The sequence below is a fragment of the Taudactylus pleione genome, unplaced genomic scaffold, assembly GCF_031769625.1.
Source record: "Taudactylus pleione unplaced genomic scaffold, aTauple2 ptg000609l, whole genome shotgun sequence".
NCBI classification, from domain to species: Eukaryota; Metazoa; Chordata; class Amphibia; order Anura; family Myobatrachidae; genus Taudactylus; species Taudactylus pleione.
Genome location: NW_028285011.1, coordinates 8908007 through 8934370, shown reverse-complemented (window position 1 = coordinate 8934370; position 26364 = coordinate 8908007). Strand labels below are relative to the sequence as shown.

The 26364-nt window shown below is 47.8% G+C and overlaps 1 protein-coding gene across 4 annotated transcripts in view; it reads right to left on the bottom strand.

Moving 5' to 3' along the window:
* Positions 1–361: 361 nt before the first annotated feature.
* The window catches only part of FHL2 (four and a half LIM domains 2), a 95228-nt gene continuing 69225 nt past the window's right edge, over positions 362–26364 (bottom strand). For all 4 annotated transcript variants that reach the window (XM_088454159.1, XM_088454158.1, XM_088454157.1 and 1 more), the window contains 2 exons: positions 13549–13735; positions 362–5828 (listed from right to left, as the gene is read on the bottom strand). In XM_088454159.1, the coding sequence (XP_088310285.1) occupies positions 5677–5828; positions 13549–13735 (339 nt within the window). In that variant the 3' untranslated portion in view covers positions 362–5676. The remainder of the gene's footprint in view (positions 5829–13548; positions 13736–26364) is intronic.

The following is a 26364-nucleotide window of genomic DNA, read 5'->3' as shown; positions in this document are numbered from 1 at the left end:
GGTATATAAGCATGTGAGCACTACTTAGGGCTGGTATATAATCATGTGAGCACTACTTAGGGCTGGTGTATAAGCATGTGAGTACTTAGGGCTGGTATAAAAGCATGTGTGCCTTTGATTGTTTATTGATCAAGTTACAACCAGCTCTAGAGATTGAAGAGGGGCTCAGAACTACATTCCTTAACACAAGATTTGAAATTAATCTTGCTATATGTGATGAAGCATAATAACTTGCACAAGAACTGTGCAAAAATATGCATGCGATAGAATGGAATTCTTTCTTTCCTTATATAGTCTTCAGCAGGCTTATTATTTACGTTTGGTTCATGTAGAAACATAAATAGACAACCTATTTCTTTTGAATGTTTTTATTTTTCACAGGAATATAATGTAGTGCAATGTAATTACAACTGATATAATACTGACTTTGTGCCTTTTCATATGTTGCACATCACGCCATCTATTAAATCATGCAAAAAAAAAGTAGCAACAAAGAAAACATTTATTGCGAGAGCCAAAACGATTTAATTTAATATACTGTATGCTTATATAATCTATTTCTCTTCTTCTACAGTGATATAAAGCACTCTTTGCCTCTACATTTCACAAGTAAAAAGTATATTTTCAGCTTGACAAAAATTCCCTTATATGTAGCATATTAAGCGTTAATAATTTCACTAAATACGTTACATAGCTCACAATAAAAGTCCTCTAGAGTTTATTAATATTTTACTACCCAGGTAAATCCTGAAAACATGGCCTGTTGGTGCTTGAGGAGAGGATTGTGAAACTCAACACATCTTTTGAAATAACAATGCTATAGGGGTTGCTAAATCCTATTTAAAACCCGGAGCACAACCTACAAGCAGGAAAGCACATTGACACTTGTACTATAGGCAAATACACTGACTAGATTCCTTTAATCTGGTGACATTTTAAAACTTTAGGAAGAATGTGGTACTCTGCCATCAAAAGTGCACCCAAAGTAATCAGTTGGTTGTGTGTAAATATTTAGGTGAATATTCTGTATAATATGTAAAAGTATATTAATACACATAATAAAGCAATGCACAATACAATATCAACCAATCAGATTATGTCAATCATTTTCTAGAATGCAATAGAGAAATGATAGACAGAATATGATTGGTTGCTATGGACAACACCACCACTTCTCTGTTTTAGTAAGCTGTAGTAAATCTAGCCTCTGCAGTGTTTAATATCAGCCTTTGTCTAAATATAGAGTAATGCAATTGTACCTGTCACTATTCCTACCAGCAAAAGTACAGAAGATGCACAAGCTTTCTAACTGAGTCAAGCTGCTGTGCACTTGCATATTCCGCTACCACACTGAAGGGGGCTTTGTGTAGTTTTGGGTTGTAAATACCCCAACAGGGCTTACAACTGAATATCTGTACAACAGGAGGAGAGGGGGGCAGAAGCATTAGAGAAAAATGTTTGGACGGTCAACTTGTTCTTTGATAAGACACACAGTTTTATTTAATCTTAAAAAAATCTAATGCTGGGCATACATTGTCAGATAAAACGTGTGTCACACCGGCAGACATTTTATCTGACAAGCTGACACCTGCAGATATTCTGGCCATACACTGTGAGATATGTCACAATGCATGGCCGGCGGTTCAAATCCCGACAGCAGCTGCTCGGCAAGGGTGAAAATCCCGATCATAAATTAAGGTACATATCGCTTAACTTTCTAACCCCTCTAACCCTAACCCTTCCTTAGGTGTGCCTAACCCCCCTCTAAGTGCCTAAACCTAACCCCCCCTTCCCCGCAGCCTAACCCTAAGTCTCCTGGGGGGGGTGCCTAACCCTAACCTCCCCCCGGGGGTGCCTAACCCTAAACCCCCCTTCCCCTAGCCTAACCCTCCTGGCGAGGGTGCTTAACCCTAAGTCCCCCCTGGGAGCCCCTAACCTAACCCTCCCCACCGCAGCTGTCCATGCCCGGCGCCTGGCTTACCTTCGATTGGGATGCCGGGCTCCTGGCGTAGGTAAAATGACAGGCATCTGGATTTCGACACCTGTCATTAGACCCTTGCCGGGATTAGACAGTCGGGATGCCGACGGTCGGCATTCAGACCGTCGGCATCCTGACTGCAAACCGTATGCATGGCCACGATATCTGCTATCCTACCCTCGGGAGGAGACATTTCCCCAGGGAATATGTCGGGCGGGCGGGGGGGCGGCCATGGCAGTGCATACAATGCAAGATGCGGCAAACTGATGACTGGATCAGTCGGGCATGTTGGAGGATTTTTCATGCCCGACCGTCAAATCATTTCTTATTAGTCACAAATATACACTATGCGCTTATCAGACTGATCCTCCGATAATCTGCAGGATGGGGTGATAATTGCATAATGTATACCTATCTTTAGTCATACCTTTTCTATGAAATCATGATTTAAACTTTTTTTCTCTGAATCATTAGCTACTGTGTCAAATTGCCTTAAAAAATGCAGCATTCTGGGATAGAGTTCAGATCTATGATCTCCTTACAGTAGTAACATAGCAAAAAAGACAGCAGCTGTCACCAGGGGCGCTGAGAAGGTGTGGGAGCGCGTACTACTTACCCGGGCTGGAGGGAGGTAGCACATCGGGCAGGGGTAGAGGAGACTGCTGCTGCTCAGCATTGTACTGATCACCTTCCATGGATCTGCCCCTTGGCAAATTTGCCCCCTTCACCATGCCTCCATGATCTGGGCAGACCCCATACCCCAGGACCCGGGTCCGTCACCGCTCTAGATGGCCCTGGCTATAGCGATCGCAAGAAGGCATGAGTCTAAAGCACAACGGAATACTGTATGCTGCGCTATATAAGAAACTGTTAATAAATAAATGTAAAAAATAAATACATGAGTCTATGTAGTGAGTAGAGATAATAATGCTGTGATTGAAGTTTTGTTACACGTATTATGTTCAGATAACTCCTAGGGTAACCTACAGGAACAATACTGCATCTGGTGAGATGTGAAATGTAGAAATGAATTATGCCCAGTTAAAGTGTCCAGTTTCTGAGTGTGTAGTGGGAGAGGTAGGGATCACCCGGAGTCCGTTACATGGTAGTCCAGCTGCAGTGGGTAAAAGAAACGCCAAAGAGTGGGATAATTGAATGAATAGGTAAAAAGGTGTAGTTTAAGCTACAGCTGTTGTATTGTATGTGGAAAACAAGGCGTAGTGATGGAGTAATGATTTTCAGTGGTACTGGTTTCGGTGGTAATAAATATTTTTAATGCTCAGGGCTCAAGAACTTCGGTTTACTGTATTTCAATAAAAATTCCGTTTCTGTCTCTCCTAGAAATGATGAGTTACAGGATTGAAGGAATAACATTTTGAATATTTAAAACCAGTGGTGTAACAGGGCTTTATGCTGCCCTGTACCTGCTCAGTCCCCTGAACCCATGGTGTCATGTCTGGGGTGCGGGGCCCCTGGCTTTGGTAAGTAGAGCACTGGCTGGAGGAGCACCCTACGACACTCCAGGCAGCTCCACAGATGCACCTGAGCACTACTAAAAATGAGGGGGCTGATGCAGCGTGAGTATTACACCAGTTAGTGTGGCATTGTTTTGTATATTTTTGCACTGCACATATTGCATCACATAAAGTGAATATACACAAATTCGGGATTGGAGAAAGGAAGCATTATGGACCAATCGCTTCTTTTGGTGGAAGCAGTGTTCTCATGTAGGTAAAGTTCAGCAAGGGAATCTTATATTAGGATCATAAGCGTCGGAACGGTGGGGCAAGGGGTTGGCTCACCCCACCAAACATTTGAATGGTACCAGTGGAGCAGGTTCCGCAGGCGGTCAGGGTCTGTGCTCTATAGCAATAGGCTGCACGGCCCCTGCAATGCTCGGAGGAGGTTGTGTAATGTACGGTCTTTAAGTTAAAAGGCCACACATTACACCTCCTCCTCCATGCAGTGCAGGGGCCTATTGCTATCAAGCACAGCCCCTGACCATCCTCGGACGTCGCTCCAGTCTCTACCTCCTGCTGCTCCAATGCCTATGCGCGGCCCAGCAACAGGTAAGTTGGAGGGGGTGGGTGGGGAGCCAAAATTAAATTATATTTTGCCCCCTCCCCCATAAAATCATTCCAACACCCCTGGTTAGGAGGTGTATCCTTTGTGTCTGCTATAGGGCAGGTGCAAATACGTGCTGATAATGATGACTTATTGCTAACTAGGCACCTATGCATATACAGATGTATCCCAAGATATGTAGGCCTCTGCATATCATAGTTGCCGACATTCAGCTCCCTCCTTCCGGGAGGGAGTTGAATGCCTGCACACAGCGGGGGGCATGGTCGGGCACTGATTCTGCATGGGGGCGGGGCCAGGGCATGTCCGAGCAATAGCGTCATCGTGGCCCTGTCCCCTCTTCACAATGACGAAAATAAAGGCATTGTGAAGCAGGTGGCGGGGCTACGATGACGCGATTTGGCGCAAATTGCGTCATCGGGGCCCCCCGCTGCGGGGGGTTTCTAGTTGTAGTCGGGGATTAGGCGGCAGTCGGGAGGCTCGCCTGCCTTTCCGGGGGGTCAGGAGCAGCACCCAATATTCGGAAGGCTCTATGTGTACAAATACAGACAAATTGTGGCATGAATTATTTTTCTTTTCCTTTAGTAATTTACACATATTTTCCTACCAAATCTGTATATCTCTACGATCATAATTAGCTGAGAATAGACAACCTAAAACTGCCGTTAGAAGTTTGAAAGATGGGAAATACAGAATAAACCTGCCAGCGTTCTGGTTGCAGTAATGCTTTCACAGCCAGGGGGCGTTAAGATTACCTAGACCCGGGCTCTGTCGGGGCCTGGGAGTGCAGTGTAGGAGTAACCATCATGTCCACCAATGCAAGCACCACAGTCATATTAAGGGTACGTAGCTGCACCCCTCCATCTGTCATCATACCCCCCAACATCCAGGTCCACCCCTATACTCTGAAGCCCTGTTTACAACCCAATAGCACCCTAAGCAACTGCTAGAGTTCTAGCAAAGAAGCATAGTATAGCACAGACAGCCAAGTCCAGGTACTGCATTTCATTTCTCATGTAGTAATAAGTAATAATTATTTTGGAATATGTTTGCAAGTTTCCAGATATGATCATTTGAAACCTTCTAAGCCTTTACAAACGTCAAAATAAATACAATGAAATATGTGATGAAAGTAACAGGATAGCTTAAGGTGTTGTACAAAAGCCACTAATAATTTATAAATGTTGTAAGAAAATATACTGATTTTAAAATAATAAGCTTACAACATTATGTTTAGAAAGCTACTGTATGATAACAATGTAACGTCAACTAACAATCTGTTCAGATGCTTGCAAACAGTGCTTTCTTTCTAGGAAACAAGTTACCAGCTCTCTCCTGAAGTTACAAATTGATATAAGATGTATGGTAACTTCTATACTCTAGACAAAACCTCAAATTCATATTTTATTCATTTCTCAAATTATTTTCACTCTGTTTACGAAACTAGGTATACAGTAAGAATTCAAATTTACCTTGAGTACAATCAGAAAAAAGCACTGCTTGTAAATATCCATGGACTAACATATCTATAGCTTGTTTAACAGAGCACAACTGAAATGTATTTAATACGTGAATAATATATGTTTTCTTGCTGCTTTTGTCTAATTGTTTGACTTTTATATATCTTTTCCACATTCAGGACACAGGATGTCATCCCTTTCTGTAAGAAATCCTCGACCCACCAAGGAGATTGCACACTTCTTACAATTAAAGCAATCACTGTGCCACTGACGTTCTTCAAAGGATATGTATTTGGTTCCTCCCAGTCCTGAAAAAGATTACAATAATTTATTTTGAATAATAAGCACAGAAATGTTAGCTATAATTAATTTTAATACAGATTAAAGCATTTTTCTAATGACATTTGTCGTTTATAATTGTGGCTAAATATATAATTATATAATAGAGCTCCAGAGATCTCCTGAATACCAATTATAAGTGAATAAAACAATATGGGCCCAATTCAATTAGCTGCAGTAATTTACCGCGTGAAGAAAAGGGTAGTAGTGCCCCTATGCAATACCCATGGTAGTAGTGCCCCCTATACATTGTCCATAGTAGTAGTGCCCTTTTTACATTGCCCACAGTAGTAGTGTCCCTTGTAGTAGTGACCCCTATACATTGCCCACAACAGTAGTACTGCCCCTATACATTGCCCACAGTAGTAGTGCCTCTTGTAGTAGTGCCCCCCTTTACATTGCTCACAATAGTAGCAGGGTGCCCCTATACATTGCCCACAATAATAGTGCCCCCTATATATTGCCCACAGTAGTAGTGCCCCTTGTAATAGTGCCCCCTATACATTGCCCACAGTAGTAGTGCCCCTCATAGTAGTTCCCCCTATTCATTGCCCACAAGAGTAATAGTGCCCCCAATACATTGGCCACACTAATAGTGCCCTTTGTAGTAGTGCTCACAGTAGTAGTAGTAGTACCCCTTGTAGTAGTGCCCCTGGTAGCAGTGCCCACAGTAGTAGTAGTGGTGCCCCTTTTCATACACATAAAGACACACAGACAGACACACAAACATACTTACCTGAAGCTCTGCACTGTGGGAGAAGGGAGAAACGTCATGACGTCTCTCCCAACACCCACTGCGGGAGCCAGGAGGCGGAGCTCAGGAGTGAGCTCCATCCTCCCGCTGCAAGGATAGAGCCACCGGGCGCCCGCTGGTAACATAATCTCAGCGGGTGCAGCAGCGGCTGGCTGGCAACTTTTAGCCTGGGGGACAAATGCATGCAGGTGGCCCTGGCAGAGGAGTAGCGTGTAGCCAGGGTGCCCGAAGAACGTGCGTGCTATGGTGCCCCCCCTCAAGTGTTCCAGGGAGGAGGCGGGTCTATATGGGACTAATGTAACGTAAAAATAAAGATTAGGGGCAGCCCCCTGACGTAGTGCCCATATGCAGTGCCCCCCTGTGCCCCAGGAGAGGACCCCCTTATGCAGGCCTCCAGTAGTGCCCCAGTAGTGATCCCCCCTATGCAGTGCCCCCATGTGCCCCCAGTAGTAAGCCCCTTATATAGTGCCCCCAGTAGTGGTCCCCCCTGTGCAGTGCCCCTTGTGCCCCCAAGTAGTAAGCCCCTTATATAGTGACCCCAATAGTAGTACCCCCTATGCAGTGCCCCTTATATAGTGCCCCCAGTTGCAGTCCACCCCATGCAGTGCCCCCAATAGTGGTAACCCTTATGCAGTGCCCCTTAAATAGTGACCCCAGTTGTAGTCTCCCCCCTATGCAGTACCCCCAGTATTGCCCTTTATATGGAGCCCCCAGCAGTGGTCCCTCGATGCAGTGCCCCCTGTGGTAGTCCCCTCCCCCCTATGTAGTGCCCCTAGTAGTAGTCCCCTCCCCTCTATGCAGTGCCCCTAGTAGTAGTAGTCCCCCCCTTTGTAGTGCCCCCAGTAGTGGTCTCCCCCTAGTAGTGCCCCCAGTAGTAGTAGCCCCCCCTTGTAGTGCCCCCAGTAGTAGTAGTGACCAGTAGTAGTAGTCCCCCCTCCTTGTAGTGCCAGTAGTAGTAGTCCCCCCCTTGTACTGCCCCCAGTAGTAGTAGTCACCCCCTTGTAGTGTCCCCAGTAGTAGTAGTCCCCTCCTTGTAGTGCTCCCAGTAATAGTAGTCCCCCCCCTTGTAGTGCCCCCAGTAATAGTAGTCCCCTCCTTGTAGTGCCCCCAGTAATAGTAGTCCCCCCTTGTAGTGCCCCCAGTAATAGTAGTTCCCCCCTTGTAGTGCCCCCAGTAGTGGTCTCCCCCTCAGAGCCGGCCCTAGGCATAGGCATTCTAAGCAAATGCCTAGGGGCGACTTAAATGCCTAGGCGCATTCAGCTCTGCAGCTCCCTCCCTCGTTCAGAAGGTCCTGTCCACTTCTGCTAACCTCCCTTCCAGTCCCCCTTTCTGCTAACCACCGTTCAGACCCCCTATCCGGTGCTAACCACCGTCCAGTCCCCGCATGGCCACTCATATGAATTGCGTCATGCCGAGCCCAGTGGCGGGCTGTGCCAGGGGGCAAGGTGACATCTGCCCCCTGGGCCGCTACAATTGTAAAGTTAGGGGCCGCCACCTGCATCACATGGCCGGAGGCTGGGAGTCAGAGAGAAGATGCTCCCCGACTGCTCCATTTATGTTATTCATACAGTCAGAGCGGCCGGGGAGCTTCTTCTCTCTGTCTCCCGGCCGCCTGTCACATGCTCTCCTCCTGTGGGCCGGCTCACACTGCTGCTGGGCTGAATGATGGCTGCCGCGATCGAAGCTCAAATGAGCTCCAATCCGGAAGCGGTACAGGGCCGCTCAGTTTGTACCTAAGGTACAATGAATGGCCGCGGGAGGGCTACTGCGCATGCAAAACTGCAGCAGCAGCTCCTCCCATGGCATTTGCGTCGCTCCGAGTGCTCCGGCATCATGTGATCCCCTCCCACCAAGTTCTCCTTCCCATTAATCTCCTCCTCTCTCTTTGCTGTGTCTGACCCCCTCGCAAGTCCCTGGCTTCCTCCTTTATCTATCCTGGCAGCTCCGCCTCCTGAGTCCTGCTTGTGGAAGAAGAAATGTGGACTGTTGTGCAGACAGGAGCGCTTGCCCTGGAACTTGTCATCTTTGTCAATCCACCCCCAGCAAAAAGTAAGTTACATGAGTACTTAAAGATATATAGGGGGGTGATTTGCAAAATACATATATATGAAATGGGAGGTGGTCAGTATAAAATATATAAGGGAAGGAAGATAGGTATAAAATATATAAGGGTAAGGAGGGAATGGGGTGTGGGAGGTGGGCACAAAAGATATATAAAGGGGGTATACAGTGTTATAAAATATATAAGGGAAGGGGTATATGAGGTACAAAATTATGAAATATATATAGGGGAAGGGGTGAGGGACATTTATTACATTAAATGTGTAACATACTAGCGTGTGCCACTATAGTCAAGGAAAGAAACACAATGGGCACTCACTGGATTTCATGAAAAGGATATATAAAGAAAACTTGGGGGTCTATTCATGAAGCAGTAAAGTGTCCTGTTTAGCTGAAAACAGGACACTTACTATATATTCTTGGGGAGAAATGGGCACTCTAAGTAAAATAACAACAGTGGGTGCCAAGATATAAAAGTAGAAAATATAGTAGCAAAGTTGTGGCACTCTTTTGTGTAATTCTCATGTAAAGATGCACCGGTGCCCTCCTTAGTGGTTCTCAGCGTCTTAATGTAAATTCTGTAAGTTTTAATCCAATGCTTTGGGCCGCAGCCCATCATCAGGGATCTAACGCTGCAGGCGTCCGGTACTCATCAATGAAAAATATTAATAAATCTGATATTTCTAATGACACTGCCTTGACCAAGCAGCTTTGTTACCTGGTTATATAAAACCCCTGGGTGCCACCTCTCCCCCTTATCGAGATATATATATATATATATATATATATATTTTATTTATTTTTTTTCTTTTCTGGTAGGATTATCTGCTAGGGACCACCATCCAAAATTTTGCCTAGGGCACCAAATTGGCTAGGGTCGGCTCTGCTCCCCCTTGTAGTGCCAGTCCCCCCCCCCCCCAGTAGACACACATAGTAAAAAGTATAAAAAAAAACCCCACTTAACTGAATCCCCGCTCCCGCCGCAGCCATCTGCTCCTCCGTCTGTCCTCCCAGGCCGGGCCGCTCTGCATTATGGGAGAGACGTCATATGACGTCATGACGCCTTTCCCATTACCCACTGCGGGAGCCGGAAGATGGAGCGGCTCCTGCAGTGGGCGCAGCAGCAGCTAATGAGAGTCTGTCAGAGCTGATCAAAACAAACACACAGCTGCCGGAGCCAGCGGCTGTGTGTTAGTCAGTGTAGCGCTGACCGAACTCCATCCAGTCAGCGCTACACACGCGGTGCAGCCTGTGTCACAGAGACACAGACTGCCCGCGGCCCGCATGGTGCTGCGGCCCGGGGGGCACATGGCACCCTGCCCCCGGTCCAGCCCGCCACTGGATGCCAGTCATATGGAGAAAGCAGCGTCGTTGCCTTCTCCATATGCCTCTCGGCGGCGGGCGGCTCAGTGCTGGAAGTGCCGGTATACCATACCTGGTTCAATTACAACCCCTTTCTTTGCATGGTAAAATTGTGACAGAAATCCGCAGTAAGTGCCTATATCACGGATGCCGCAGATGCATTAACACATAGGCTTCAGGATAGGCTCTCAGGCTCGAACAGAAATCTGAGTTAAGTGCAGTCTGTGGACTTATCGCAGGCTGTATTTTAATAGCCCAGGATGACCAATTAGCCTACGGTTAATTACCGCGGCTACCTGAATCCAGCCCAAGTTGATTAATCCTGAATTGTTTAAGCAATGATGATCACTTGATAGAGAAGCTATACTATACTCCCATTACCTACCATTGGCTCACCCAGGCATCTTAGCCTACTAAGCCTGGCTTTCACAAAGTTTGGTGCTCCTGGCAGACCTACCTCAGCCATGTGAAGCATATCCTGAGCACCCTCTCAATTTCCACTTACAATCTTTTGAGGTTGCAGAAATGTGTAAGATATTCAGAAACAACTGATGTTGTTTCTCATCTGATGTGTCCATTATGCAAAAAGGAGTTCCTACCCTAGGGCAAAACTCCAGAACTATACTGTCAGATGGTCAGATGGGACTATAGGCCCTATTCATCATCGGGGGCTGGATAATGATTATCACCAGAGCAATTTAGCATTGCTCCAGTGCGGGGATAGCCGTCGTGCCAACATCTCAGTTTACAGCACAGAGCAGTTGAACGGGGGTCACAGAGCAGGATTCCAGCAATCAGCTGACCTGTCACAGCAGAGCTGACCGGATCACCGTGCAGGTGTTATAGTAGCTTAGCGGGGGAGAGGTCGGGGGAACGCATGCATGGGGCCAGGGCGGGGGAAGGGGGAGGCAGTGTATTCAAATATCGCATTGCGAATAAGGTGGAATTCATCACATCCCATCAGCATCTGAGATCTGGATTATGATAAATATGCCCCTTATATTGGTGGAAAATTGTTGAAATGTTTTGCTAACAACATTGTTGTAGCGGGTAAGTTCAGACAACCAGGTGCGCCAGCCGGGTGAAGGGGACATGGCCTAATCGCAAGAGGCATGGCCACGCCCCCTTAGAAGAAAAAAATGCCCTCACAGGCATAGGAGATTGCTGCGGCTTCTGTTTAGCAGCTCCGAGCAGTCTCCCAGTGCAGCCCAGCACACAGCAGCGTGTGCTGGGCTGCTGTTATATAAGAGGGAGGGGAGGGGGGACGGCGCCGGACCCCTCCAGCAAGCCTGGGCCCGGGTAATTAGTACCCACTCTTGGCACCCCTGCAGACGACCAATAGGAGAGTAAGCACAGTATTCCCGGCACAGTCATGGTTCAGACGGTCCAGCATAGAGAGAGCTGCTAAAGGTGCAATCTCTCCTTCACATTTCCACTAACTAAACTTTCCAGGTTTTTATACCTTAGCTGGTCTTAATTGAGGTAAGGGTGTGATTCCTCCCTGGATACAGGTAGGTTAACCCTTTCCTCAGAATGTGGGGGAGACCCACTCTGTCACAAGTCCTGAACAGTGGCTCTCCTGAGACCTCTTTACTGAATCTCATCAGGATTCATAAACAGTTTCAGTAACTATAAAATAAAAAATGGGAAATTACAAGTGTTAGATATAGCTTCACAGCCCTCAAAGTTTCTTCCATTAAATGTTAGCTATGATGTTGTTAAAGTGGGTAGGAACGGGGCAGAACTGCGTTCCGTCACTTTTATTTGGAGACGGAACCAGTTCCACCTCCTCCTGCCCACCTCAGCCCGGCGCCACAGGGAGGCTTAATTTGACGGGCACCCGCTGAGATTTTATAACCAGCGGGCACCCGGCTCCCTTCCCGCATCACTCCTGAGCTCCGGCTAACATCACTATGATGTCTCTCCCATAGTTCAGAGGAGCAACCAGACAGACCAGACGGCAGCAGAAGCAGGAGCAGGGCTTAAGGTAAGTATTAGGTTTTTTTTTGTTTTTAAGCGGCTTCAGTATAGAGGGCATTGCTGCTTAGGGGGCACTACTACTGGGGGCATTACTCAGAGGGCATTACTATTGGGGCACTGCTACTGGGGGCATTACTCAGGGGGCACTACTACTGGGGGCATTACTCAGGGGACTTTACTATTGGGGGCATTACTCAGGGGGCAATACTACTGGGGGTATTACTCAGGAGGCATCACTCGGGGCACTACTCCTGGGGGCACTACTACTGGGGGCATTACTCAGGGGGTACATCTACTGGGACATTACTCAGGGGACATTACTCAGGGGGCATTATTCAGGGGGCACTACTACTGGGGGCATTACTATTGGGGGCATTACTATTGGGGGCATTATTCAGGGGGCACTACTACTGGGGGCATTACTATTGGCGGCATTACTCAGGGGGCACTACTACTGGGGGCATTACTTAGGGAACATTACTATTGGGGGCACTACTACTGGCAGCATTACTGTTGGGGGCATTACTCAGGTGGCACTACTATTGGGGGCACTACTACTGGGGGCACTTCTATTGGGAGCACTATTACAGGAGGATTACTAATGGGGGCATTGCATAGGGGGCACTGCATAAGTGGCACCACTCCTGGGGGCACTGCATTAGGGGGGCTCTGCATAAGGGGCACCACTACTATGGGCTCTGCATAAGGGGCACTACCACTTTGGGCACTGCGTAAGGAGCACTACCACTACTGGGGCACTACCACTACTGGGGGCACTGCATAAGGGGCACTACTGTAGGCGGCACTATCACAGGCAGAGTAAAAATGGGGGCATTGTGCAGGGGGCATTGCATTAGGGGCACCACTCCGGGGGGCACTGCATAAGGGGGGCACTGCATAAGGGGCACGACCACTACTGTGGGCTCTGCATATGTGGCACTACTACTGTGGGCTCTGCATAAGGGGCACTACCACTGTGGGCACTGCATAAGGGGCACTACCACTACTGGGGGGCACTGCATAAGGGGCACCACTACTGTGGGCATTGCATAAGGGGCACCACTACAGTGGGCATTATGTGTAAGGGGCACTACTCCTGTGGGCATTGTATAAGGGGCACTACTACTGTGGGCATTGTGTAAAAGGGGCACTGCTGTGTGTCATACATGAATAAGGGACACTACTATGTGGTGTAATGTGAATGAAGATTGTGCTACTATGTGGCGTAATTTGAATTGGAAATACTATTGTGTGACCACGCCACTTTCTTTTGAGACCATGCCCCTTTTTTGCTGTGGTCTCAAAAGCTGTCCCTTTATTGAAAAAGCACCGAGACGGGGGGGGGAGAGGACCACTTTAAGCACTGATGGTACTATAAATCATGTATATTTCCTATCTGGGAGTCCATGGCTTACACTATGCTTTAAGGCTTCTTGTTTTTGTATGTTGCACCTTACTTCCATGTAATATATTTAAGTGCCTTCAAATGATATTTAATGGTTGCATTTAAAAAAAAAAATTAGATTATATACCGCTTATGGGGGTGGTGCATCCAGCGCATTTCTTGGCATACAAGTTGCAAAAGCAATTGAGGCAATAGGCAAACTCATCTCTAGAAGTAAATCGTTGCCCAGACAATGGTTTCTTGCATCCAGTACAAATAAAACACTCCTTGTGCCAGGGCTGATCCCGGTAGGTGACACCTCCTGTAGTGATGGCCTAAAAGAAAAAGATGTATGAATGTATATATTTATCTGCAGTAATTGTTAATTACAATAAATCTTTTAGACATAAACTATAAAGGTTATGAGCATAATCTATGTACAAATATTTAGTATATGTATCTTTATGAGGTGACTCTTGTATTTTGCTTTGCTCTGCATTAATATGAATCGTTCAGTTTTGCAGGCTGAACCAATATTCAACTTGTGAATTCACTAAGAACTTGTGACATCGCTGAGTCAACAAGACAACAAGAGCCTTATGTATCAGTGACTTGTGACATCGCTCAGACAACAAGAGCCTTATGTATCAGTGACTCATTGCTAGGATGAATATTGGTCCCACAACATGATTGTCTGCACTGTGTGGTTCATTTTAAGTGATTAAAGGCCTGATTCAGAGATGGACGCAATCACAATATTTTCGCAATTTTCCGATATAATTACTGCTCATGTGTCAGAGTCACTGTTTGACAGTCAGGGATCATTTTTTGAGGGCACCAAAGGGGGTGGATATATCTCCAACGCAGGCGTATATTTGGGGCATGTCTCAGCCTGCGATGGCTATCACAGATGCAGTTGTAAAGGCTCTAGCTTCTCAGTTTCGATGGCCATTCTGAGTAACTCAGAAGTTTGATAAAGGACTGATATGCATCTGACGGTAAGTCTTTGTACGCAAAGACGCTGGTAAATGTCTCAATACAGATCTAGGCGGCTGTGACATTTGCATATTTTCGCACAATTTTTGTGTACAAAGACGCAGCCGCAACATAATATGGGATCATATCTGAATCAGGCCCTAAGTACAGCAAGTCATGGAATGAAGTGATGACACAGCAGGACCGGTGGAGCACGTTTAGGCAGCCCATGGTTTGCTAGAAACTACAGATGTTGCACTTATTGACTTGTCATCTAACCCAGGGTGATTTCATTCATATTTCACTTTCTGCCACTTTAAGGTAACACATTGCATTGTGTCACATGTTTTTTTCCCAATGTGTAATACTGATGTTCCCGGCAGTAATTGTTTTCTGCCACCAGAGGATACTTCGGGCAAAATGTAATACGTTGCAGGGATTTTTGGGGTTTGAAGTGTTGCAAGATTCCGGCGACTTTGGCCTCAAATTCGCCATATGTAATAGAGGGCAATTTTGGGCCTCATTCTGAGTCAGTCAGATCTGCGGCAACTTTTTCGTCTGGCTATACTGTGCCATACAGTCAGGCGTCTAAACGCAGAAGGCCTGGAACGGCACTGTTCGCACCAATGGGACTTACACCAGCGCTAGGTGCAGAAGATTCAGCAGACTATTGCGTCCAATGTCTGTGATTCTGGTTTCTGGATGCCCACAACACTCCCATGACACTCCAATAAGATGTCCATTAGACAGAGCAGAACTGTGCGTCCGCATGGTCTCCTCCAACAATGCACAATACATTCCAAATTCCAACCGCCAGTCACTCCTGCGTACCTGTATGGCCACACCGTGGGACGCATGTGCAGGACAACATTAAGTACTTTGACACATGTGAAGATGCAAAATATCGATTGATATGTCAACATTGCTGGGTGCATCCAAATCAGAATCAGACCCTTTTTGGTGTACTAAGAAAATCGTCGGCGACATTTACAAACTTTTGGCAGGTAAAAAGAAAGTTTGCCAGAAAATGGCTCTGGCCAGAGAGATGGCTCACACTACATGGATTCTGATCTGTCTGACCAGACAGCACTGGCGTCACTAGGGGGGTGCGGGGCGCACCGGGTGACACCAAAATAGCAGAGCTTCTCTACTGTTTTGGTGTTATCCTGTCAGATGGTGTCACTGAGTAGCCGCAACTTAGCGAGAGGCAGGAGAGAGGCTGTGTACTTCCGCAGCAGCTGCCAGAGCGCTGGGAAAATCCACTGTGCGCTGAGAACGAGGGAGTGACATCGGCACACACACACCTTCGCAGAGCCGGCCCTAGCCAAATTAGTGCCCTAGGCAAGATTTTAGGTGGTACCCCAACCAGTCAGATCCTGAAAAGGGGTGTGGCCTCACTGTGCGGTAGCCCCTTCCCCCATTGTACTGTGCTCCCAGCACACCTCTACCAGCACAGATCACAGCACCAAGCACAGCACTCCTCTCACAGCACAGATCACAGCACCCATCACCCCTATCCCAGCACAGCACCTTACACCTAGCACAGCACCCCTCACCCAGCACAGCACCCCCTCTCCCAGCACAGTGTCAGCACCCATCCTCACCCAGCAATGAGTACAACACCCCTATCCCAACAGAGCACCCCTCTCCCATCAGTGAGCACAACAGCACCCCAGTCCTCTCCCAGTGCCAGACTTACTTTACTTGAGTGCAGCCTGCAGAGCTGCCTGACTTGAGGTACGGCAAGCTGCAGACGGCAGACTTACTTTTCCCTGCTCAGGCTGGCAGGCCGCAGCTGTGTGTGATGATTGCTGGAGGCAGAGCCCGAAGCCGTCAGATGTGACTCACTACTCCAAGCTCCACAGAGGCCCATTGGAGGAGCTGCTGTGGATACAGCAGCCCTCCCGCGGCCATTTACTTATAGTTGTGAATGAGTCACTGCCAATGCAAAGAAGCTCATTCTGATCGCAACCACCACCGGCCGCCATTTCGGTGTGTGCCGCCCCAGAGCTGGTCAATGCTAACCACTAGCCGTCTCCAGGTGCCCCGTCCTCACAAACCACTGCTGCCCGCTCACTGCTGCTCCCGAGCTTGATCGGAGCTGTCAGCTGAGCTCCGATTGTGGATGCTGTGCAGTCGCAGTAGCAGCTGCCAGAATCTCTGCCCACCCAGCAGCAGGTGCCCCGGCTGTGCCTACCCCAAACCTCCACTGGCCTTGGCGGGCCTGGATGCCCCATGGCATTCCAAATGCCCTAGGCATTTGTTTAGTTCGCTTATGCCTAGGGCCAGCTCTGTGCCTTCAGTGCGCACAAGAATTACCATCAGCCGCACCGAATGTCATATAAGTGATGCCACTGCCGGACAGAACATAATAAAGAACTACATTACACATACTGTATATATTTCTTTGTCACTAATTATTTAATACACATATTGATGAGCCATAAGTATTTAAATGATAATATTTACAAATAATATTTACATTTATGTGCACAAAAATACTTTTATGTTAAGTGAGGCCACATAAAATAATGATAGAAAGCGGCACTACAGGGATGAAGTATCCAGTATAGATGTTCTTCTATCATGAATTAAGATGGCCTCAATTAACATAAAATATAATTGACTTCATCATTTAAAATGTTCTTATTTTGTTATCATTATTGCCCCAATACTAAAATAATTAAATAATTTTGGCCCATCAAAATATTATTTTTGGGGGGGTTCCTTAATCAGTGAGAAGGGCTTACCGGTCCTGTGCTGACCCTGTCCCTTGAATGCATGATGTCAAGTGTGGGGGCAGGTCCACTGGCAGGAGAAAGTGTACAGCTGCCTGACGCTCCAGGTGGTTCTACACACTGCAGGGTGCGTGCCAGGGTCCAAGCAGCACTAAGGAAGAGATACTGGCCCTGATTCAGAGCCGGTCGCTCTGACAGAGTGCTCGCTCTGAATTAGGGCCGGTCTTTTGTTTTTTAGAACGGCCTCCTGGCCGCTCGCATAGCTGTGGGTGACCAACCACAGCTATAGCGAGCGGCCATGATGATGGTCGCGATGGTCAAGACCATCGCGACCATCGGGCTTGTGACAAGACTCTTGTGGTAGGGTCTCGTTGCCACAAGCCCCATAACATGCATGCAATTTGAGCAATTTTGCCAGCCAGGGGCACCTATTAAATGTTAATAATAGTTAAATGTTTAATATTATTAATAGTTTAATAGTTAAATGTTAAGTAGAATCTGATTGGTTGCTATGGGCAACATCTCCAGTTCTAAAAATTCTCATCTTAGTAAATTTACATCCAATCTGGGGTCTAATCTTATTAATGGGGGGGAGGGGGCTATGGGTGTCTGATTGTAGGAGCACCAGTGCATTGTTTTTCCCAGGGCCTACAATGCTGTTAAGATGGCCCTGTCCCCCTCCATGAATGAGAAAATAGAAAAAAAATAGAAAATACTTATATATTTTTTTTGATCACAGGGCAAATTTCCTGATCAAAGTGGTTAGGGTAAAAAAAAAACATCCATTCTGTGGTACTGTAGTTCCACTAATGTGTGCTGCCTGTAAGAAGTGACTTCCCTCTCTACTAGGGATGTGCGCCGACCCCGTGTTTTGGTTTTGGATCTGGATTGGTTTTGCCAAACCTTACCTCCGTGTTTTGTTTTCATGTTTTGGTTTTGGATCTGGATTTTTTCTTAAAAAATAAAAAAAACAGCTAAAATCACATAAAATGGGTCTTTTTTTGTTCCTACAGTATTAATAACCTCAATATAATTTATTTCCCGTCATTTCCAATCAATTTTGACCACCTCACAATATTATTTTTTTCATCTAGTTAAGGCCAAAAGGTTGCATCCAGCTAGCTGGCTGACTAAGCTAAGTGCCACAGTGGGCGGCACTAACATATGGCAGTTCAGCTTCCAATTTCCAACACAGATCAGTGTGTTATACAGTGTGGGTTGGATACACCAATAGTGCACTTACTGTGACAGCAGTGTCGGCAGAGCGGGATTATTGACGGTGTCCTCAGTACATGGAATGGCAGTGCTGGCAGTGTCCTCAGTGCAGGGTATTGGCGGTGTCAGTAGAGCGGGGGTGCCAGCGGTGTCTTCAGTGCAGGTTTGCTAGTTGTGTCGGCAGTGCAGGCATTGCTGACGGTGTCCTCAGTACATGGAATGGCAGTGCTGTGGTGCTGGCAGTGTCCTCACTGAAGGGTACCGGCGATGTCGGCAGTGCCAGTGGTGTCTTTAGTGCAGGTTTGCTGACTGTGTCGGCAGTGCAGGCGTGTTCTCAATGCAGGGTGCCGGCAATGTCGGCAGAGCGGGGGTGCCAGCGGTGTCCTCAGTGCAGGTTTCCTGACTGTGTCGGCAGTGCAGGGATGTTCTCAATGCAGGTTGCCGGTGGTGTCGGCAGAGCGGGGGTGTCAGCGGTGTCCTCTGTGCATGTGTGCTGACAGTGCTGGCAGTGCAGGGGTGTTGGTGGTGTCCTCAGTGTGGGAGTGCCGGCAGTGTGGGGGTTGCTGAAGGTGTCCTCAGCACGTGGGGCAGCAGTGCAGGGGTGCCGGCGGTGTCGGCAGCGGGGAATGCTGCCAGTGGGGGTGCTGGCGGTGTCAGGCAGCGTGGGATGGCGGGCGAAATCTTCTTTTGCAACTGTGCATATTAAATGGACTTAACGCTGATTGGCTGAGAGCCGTGACAGATGGCTCTCTCAGCCAATCAGCATTAAGCCTGCTCAATACAAAACCTCGCGACCCGACAGCGGGATCGCAAGGTTTTCCCTCGGGTGAGGGATCCGGGGCAGGCAGGGAGATCCGAGCTTGGCTCAGATCGCCCCGGATCCCCGAAATTCGGGTGGGTTTGGATCTCTACTCTCTACCTCATTTTCTGTGTATCCTAGAAGATGGCTCAGGGACTGAGGAGCGGAAAGAAGCAATAACTCTGTAGTTGTAAAAAGTGCAATTTTATTTGTTTTGACATGGAGGAATTAAGTAGAATAAAGGAAATCATTGCTTTAATGATATTTAGTGCTCTTGCTGCTGCCAAACTACTCTCCCACTATTAAAACATTGACATCTGTGGATTTTAAAATATTAACACCCCACTCAAACGAATATTAAAGAGGGTAATTTAAAAAATATTATCCTTTCTATTTATAAACAGTAGGAAAGCATGTAAAAAATAAGTAGCTGAATGTGGTGATACACACTGTATACTAGTTATCAGAATGGATATATTGTACTTCATGTCGAGCAGGATAGGGTAACGTGTGGGGTAGGAGATAGGGGGATGGGGGTCCCGCAAATGGGTGTGAGGAGTTTGGAGCTGTGAGAGGGTAGAGAGAGCAGCAAGGGGTAACCAGTGTGGGGTACGGGAAGATTTTGGAGTGCTGATGATGAGGGGGGGGGCTTGGAGCTATGTGATGGGAGAGAGAGAAGGAGAGCGGAGCAGGTGTGGAGGGAGGTGGGGGGGTTAGGAGTGCCGTGAATGGGGGAGAGTTTGGAGCTGTGAGGGGAGAGATAGCAGCAAGGCGTAACCTGTGTAAGGTAGGAGGGAGGTTTGGTTTGGGGGGTCACAAATGGGGGGGAGGAGTTTGGAAATGTGTGAGGGGAAAGAGAGCAAGAGAGGGGAACAGGTGTAAGGTAGGGGGGGTTTGGAAGAGCCGTGAATGGGAGGGGAGTTTGGAGCTGTGTGAGAGGAGAGAGCAGGAGAAGGGAACAGGTACAAATGGGGGGGTTGAGCCAGGACTGGCTCTTGGGGTGTTCGACAAGTGCAGTCGGCCCCACCCCATAGAGGACGCACCCCTCCCAACATCCCGATTTCTGCGGGACAGCACTGTCCCACATGTGGGCCGATGTGTCCCGCGGGTGGTCTGGTCGGGAGGTTGGGCACCCCCACCACCGCAGCTGTGTGACAGACACCGAAGTAGCTGAACGGATGCCACGCACATGCGCACGGCATCAATTCAGTGCTGGGAGAGTGCTTGGGGAAGCCCAGCTAGTGATGGATGCTGGACTCACCCCTAGCCTGATGTTACACGGGAGGTGTGCCATGTGGGCACTCCCCCAAATAACGTCACTTAGGGGGCGTGCCCTATGGTAATTAGGTCACGCCTAATTTTCGGTCGCGTTATACCCATCCGGCACAGGGCGCGGTTACCCCTGGAGCCAGCCCTGGGTTGAGCTGTGAGAGGGGAGAGAGAGCAGCAAGGGGTAACCTGTGTGTGTGGAGGGGGGAGGGGTTGGTTGTTGCCACGAATGGGGGGAGGAGTTTGGAGCTGGGTGAGGGGAAAGAGATCAGGAGAGGAAGGATGCGGGCGCTCCGCTAGTAACATCAGAGCAGTGGGTGCACGGCAAATGTAGCTTGTTGTGGCTGCCAGTTCCGTCAGTTATACTTAATACAGATGGAGCTGCGGAACATATTAGACGCCACCTCTGCACTTTCACCTGAGGGAATGGGTGGTGGATTTTGATGGGGAGTAGTAGGGTGAAGTTTTGCCTAGGGTGGCAAGAAACTGGTCCTGTCTTTAGTTTATACATTTTACTGGTAGTATGTCACTGCCAACACCACACTTTTTGTTGTTGTGGCAGGCTATGCAGGATAGCCCTTTTATCCTGGACCTCTGGGTAACTGGTCTAGTTCTGTGCATTTGAAGAGATCAGGATTTCGGTTTGGTATGCTGAATACTAAACTAAAGCTTGATTCAGTGTGTGCTTCTATATTTAATATAATTTAAGAAAATTGATATGGAATAATCACAATTAAAAAAAAAATGTGATGTTACTTAGCAGGAGATTACCAAATTGTTGTGTATCATACAATTCCAAATTATCCCCCAGTTAGTACATAAATTTCTTTAAAGTTTACAGGAATTTCTATAATTTTAAATTCATTTCCTTGAATATTGGGGCTAATTCAGAGATGTGCGCTAACCAATGGTTAGCGCACATCTTCGATTGTGCTGTTTTGCACCGGCGCAAGACTCATAATGCGCATGTGCAGTACGGGTCCTGCGTGATCGCACGCAGAGTGACAGCAGACTGTAGGCATGTTTCTGCCATTGGGGGGAGGGAAGAGGCCAGGATCTCCGTTGGCTGGCCTCTTTTGAGCAACTGCGCTCGCCAGCTTGGGTGACCCCATGGCTCAATCAGCCAGCAGAAGATCACACAGATGTTCCGATGCTACATCCATGGAAGGGATCAGTATGAATGACCGACGGACCTGTGGCTGGCGGTTCAAATCCCGATGCTCAAAGACCGGCACCAATGAAAATCCCGATCAGTAAGTACTCTTACTATACCTAACCCTTCCCCCCCAACCCTCCCTTAGGGGTGCCTAACCCTAACCTCCCCCCTAGTACCTAACCCCCCACATAAGTGCCTAAACCTATCCCCTCCGTCCCCGTAGCCTAAACCTAACCCTGCCGGGGTGGTGCCTAACCCTAACCTCCCCCAGGGGTGCCTAACCCTAACCCTCCTGGGGGGATGCATAACCCTAAGTGCCCCTACGGAGCCCCTAACCGAACCCTCCCCCCCACGGCTGTCCGCGCCTGCCGCCCGGTTTACCTTCGTTCGGTATGCCTGGTGTCGGTTGGGAAGCCGGAGGTCGGCATTTCGACCGTCAGCTTCCCGACTGCATACCCCATGGACACAACCCATGGAGGGTGATTGGAGGGGGATGCGGTTAAGATGCCTGAGGACGGGGTGCCGGACGTAGAAGCCGAAAACCCTCCCAGGGTGGGCTAGGGTTAAGCACCACAGGGGAAGTTTACTTTAGTACTTACCAGCCCCTGTCAGGATATTGAAGATCGGGATGCCGCTGTCGGTCTTCTGACCGCCCCCATCCCGTCTGTCGGTATATCATACCGATTCTGATTGGAGGCGGGTTTAGTGCTAGACATGTGGTTAGCTATGGTATTGCAATTAAAGCTTATCAATTATTTGGTGTATATTGTGCTGTATGGACAATATGAGACAGCAGATTATCACAATGTTTAAAGACAATGGGGCTGATTCTGATTTGCACGCAAGTCACAATTCATGCAGCTCTTAGAGATTTTTCCATACTGTGCACAGGGGCAAAGGATTTTTAAGGGGGGATTTCCATACATTAATTATTTAATAACATTCCACGGGAATATAAACTTCTATCACTTTCTTTTAGGTGAGATGCATTGATTTAAATTGTTACCTGCACAATAAAACCCATGTTTATCCTCATGTATAAATTACACTCATTACAAAGTCATACACAGTTTCCAGTTGTCCTCTTATATGCATACTTACACACCGTATACACACACACTCATACGGTCACACACAAGCAAACTTACACAGAGCTTATATACACACACACATAGACACACAGCATATATACAGTACATACATACATACATACATAGAGACACAGCATACTGTACATACATAGTAGTATGTGTGTATAGTCTGCGCTGCGGCAGCTTCGGGAATGTCATTATGAATGTGATCCTGGTTGTCAGTGTACCCAATGCTTCTGCAGCCCTTCTACCGCTACCGCCGGGGCCCAGGGTGTTTGCCATCATATGATCATGCAGTACCCACTGCCTGCCCATGCCCTGCAGCGACCGCCGGTTCACGCCGCTACCATGGCCGCAGGGGGTGTGTGCACTACCTCTGCCATTTCCCAATTACCTACATCTACCTCACAGCCGCTGTAGTCCATGTGAGCGGAGCTGCTGCTTGCCGTGCGTAGCACCACCCTCTGCCATATCCTGTGCAGAGAGCCAATCAGAGCTCTCTGTCTGAGGAGCAGCAGCCGGCGGCTCCGTCGCGCCCGCAAGCAAGTGGCCCGCGGCCATTACAAACAAACTTGGTCCGTCAGGGGGGGTTTCTGGGTACTCAGAAACCCCCCCTGCGTGCGCGTGTGCTGCATGTACCAAAGAAATGAATTTGCCTATGCACATGCGCTGGATCAGGTATACGCACACATTCCGAGATCACTAGTGCATATAGGGCCTGATTCAGAGCCGGACGCTCTGACCAGAGAGCTCGCTCTGAATCATGGCCTTCCTCCATTAAAAAGGAGCGTCCTCCTGGACGCTCGTATAGCTGTGGGTCACCACCCACAGCATATACGAGCGTCCAAAAAGATGGTCGCGATGGTCTTGACCATCGCGACCATCGGACTTGCGAGGGAAACCCTGCGGTCGGGTTTCCCAGCCACAAGCCCTGGAGTGATTTTGGCTCTATCAGAGCCAAAATCACTCCCACTGACATCACTAGTGATGTCAGTGGGGCCGGCTTCAGACGGTAGGCGTTCCCATGGGAACGCCTCCGTCTGGCAGGCACGCCCCCTGGCACGCCCACCAAATGGGGCGTGCTGTCAATCAACATCGACAGCAATCCCCCTTTGGTGCGAGACCCCGAGCGATGGAAAGCCCGTCACTCGCCGGGTCTCGCGCATGTGCACGACGGAGCTCCCTCCGTCCTGCACATGCGCAGTGGGGAACATCGACCCACTTGCGAGCGTACTGCCGCTCGCGAGTGGGTCTGAATGACCCCCATAGATTGATCTGTATGTTGATGGACTGCACTAACCATGAAATGGGCATTTCTGGGTAGTAACTAGACAGCAACCATACGATCGCAATGAACTCTTCCGTCTTGGTGGAGTGTCATGGGAGCGACCTGGGTGTTTCTTCCAATTTCCGCGCTCAATCACAGAGTGCGGACGGAAATGCGGACGATATTTTGCATCCTGCATGGGGCTGGTGTAAATCTAGATAAAACCCCAAAGAACAAAAAAGTGTTGTCCTGTTTGGCGCACTAATTAATAAAATGTAACCTTTATTAAATACAATTAAAATATGTAAGCTAAATCAGTGAAATATTTAAAAACAACGGTAAGTGTATAAAAAGGTGAATAAAGTGATAAAAAAACAGATTGACCCACTGTGTGTTTATTTGTTGTTGTACATTAGCAGCATCTGTTTTATATTTGGGGTTGATTAATTCAATGCTGGTAATCCAGTTCAATAATAGTATGTTGATATATTACACCCAATAAAGATTGTTATTCATATGAGGGCTGGCTACATTACACGACATACTATTGTAGCAGATTCTCCTCCAGCAAATTTCACAGTATAGGGCCGTATTCAATTAGTTTCGCACTTGCAATACTTTTTCGCATGCCGCACTTTTCGCCAACTTTGCGTGGTTTAGCTGTGGAAACTTATCATGCGCGCCCCCGCTATTCGCCGTATTCAATTTCATAGAACGTGAAAACGCATCCCGGCAAAACTGTAACAGACGAAAAGTGTTCGCAGAATTGGGTAATTCAGCCTGACACCCCCCAAAAGATGCACTAACATTGGGAATCAACGTAGATGTCCCCGATTAGTCTTACTGAAGCTATTTGGGGTACTTAAGTGCTGTCAATTGCTCCCAAATAGCGGCTTTGCACAAGTGTTGAAGAATAACATTAAGCATTTTTTTGGGGGGGTGAAAATAAGTAGTCCTGTCAAATTTGGGGTAGTTGAAAATGGGTGCAAGCATATTTAAAAATCGCTAAAGTCAAGTTTTAAGTGCTGCAAAAAACGCACCTTCAGCAAACACCTGCAATAAAAAAAACACCTCCCCCATATTATAAGACTCCCCCCAAAAGTATATTTTGCTAGTTTTTGCGTTCGTGCCCCACTTTGTACTTTTTCGCCCTCATTTACAATGTGCTTTTTTGTTGTGCTCCTCTTTTTTTCTTTTTTTTGCCGCAGTTATCCTTTTGGGGGTCTGTCCAAAGGGTGCAGAGTGGTTTCCGCACCCTTGCACCCCAAAACCGCAATTCTGCACTCTTTTCCAGCGGCTATTAAGAGGCGAAATTTTTTCACCGGCTACATTGTATTGACTTTCCGCACTGGCGAAAAGACAAGAATTGAATAGGCAGAAACGTTCCTTCTCGCAAAATGACATCACTCGCGATACTTTACCGCGGTGTCGAAGCTGGATAATTGGCTGAGACAGAATCTGCTAAAATTAAAATCTGCACAATGCCATTTTGCAAATGGCAACAAGACGCCATTTTGCGAATGGCCGCCCAGTGCCATTTTAGCGAAACTCACACATTATAAGTACATACGGCGATGCTATTATTTAGCGATGTGTGATTCCCACGCAATAGAACATTGGGCCTGATTCAGACCCACTCGCGAGCGGCTGTCCGCTCGCAAGTGGGTCGATGTTATGCACTGAGCATGCGCACGACGGAGGGAGCTCCGTCGTGCGCATGCGCCAGACGCGACGAGCGAAGGAAAGTCCTTTGCTCGTTGTGTCCGATCAAAGGGGGCGTGCTGTCAATGTTGATTGACAGCACGCCCCCTTTGGTGGGCGTGCCGGGGGCGTGCCTCCCTGACGGGGGCGTTCCCACGGGAACGCCTCCCGTCAGAAGCCGGCCCACTGACATCACTAGTGATGTCAGTGGGAGTGATTTTGGCTCTGATAGAGCCAAAATCACTCCGGAGCTTGCGGTTGAAAACCTCAACCGCAGGCTCCGGCTCGCAATTTCGATGGTCGCGATGGTCTCGACCATCGCGGCCATCAAAAAGCACGCTCGTATAGCCTGTGGGTGGTGACCCACAGCTATACGAGCGTCCAGGAGGACGCTCCATGAAAATGGAGCCCGGCCCTCATTCAGAGCGTGCGCTCTGCTCAGAGCGTACGGCTCTGAATGAGGGCCATTGTTAAAAGTCTGCATTATATAAATACATACATTTACTAAAACATATAAAATATCCAACCCAGCAAAACACGTACCACGGTGTACTTCACAAACACGTAGACGCACAACGCTAACTAGCGGCTTTTCTTAATATCCTTACACTTACACACTGCACACTTACATTAAAAGGTTTCCTAGCATTAAGGTTTATATTCAAGGTTTTATTTATTAAGTATGTAATAAAGTGACTGTATTTAAGATCTCAGGTTTAGTACATGATAAGCAGACCGTGTTTGGTGAAAATC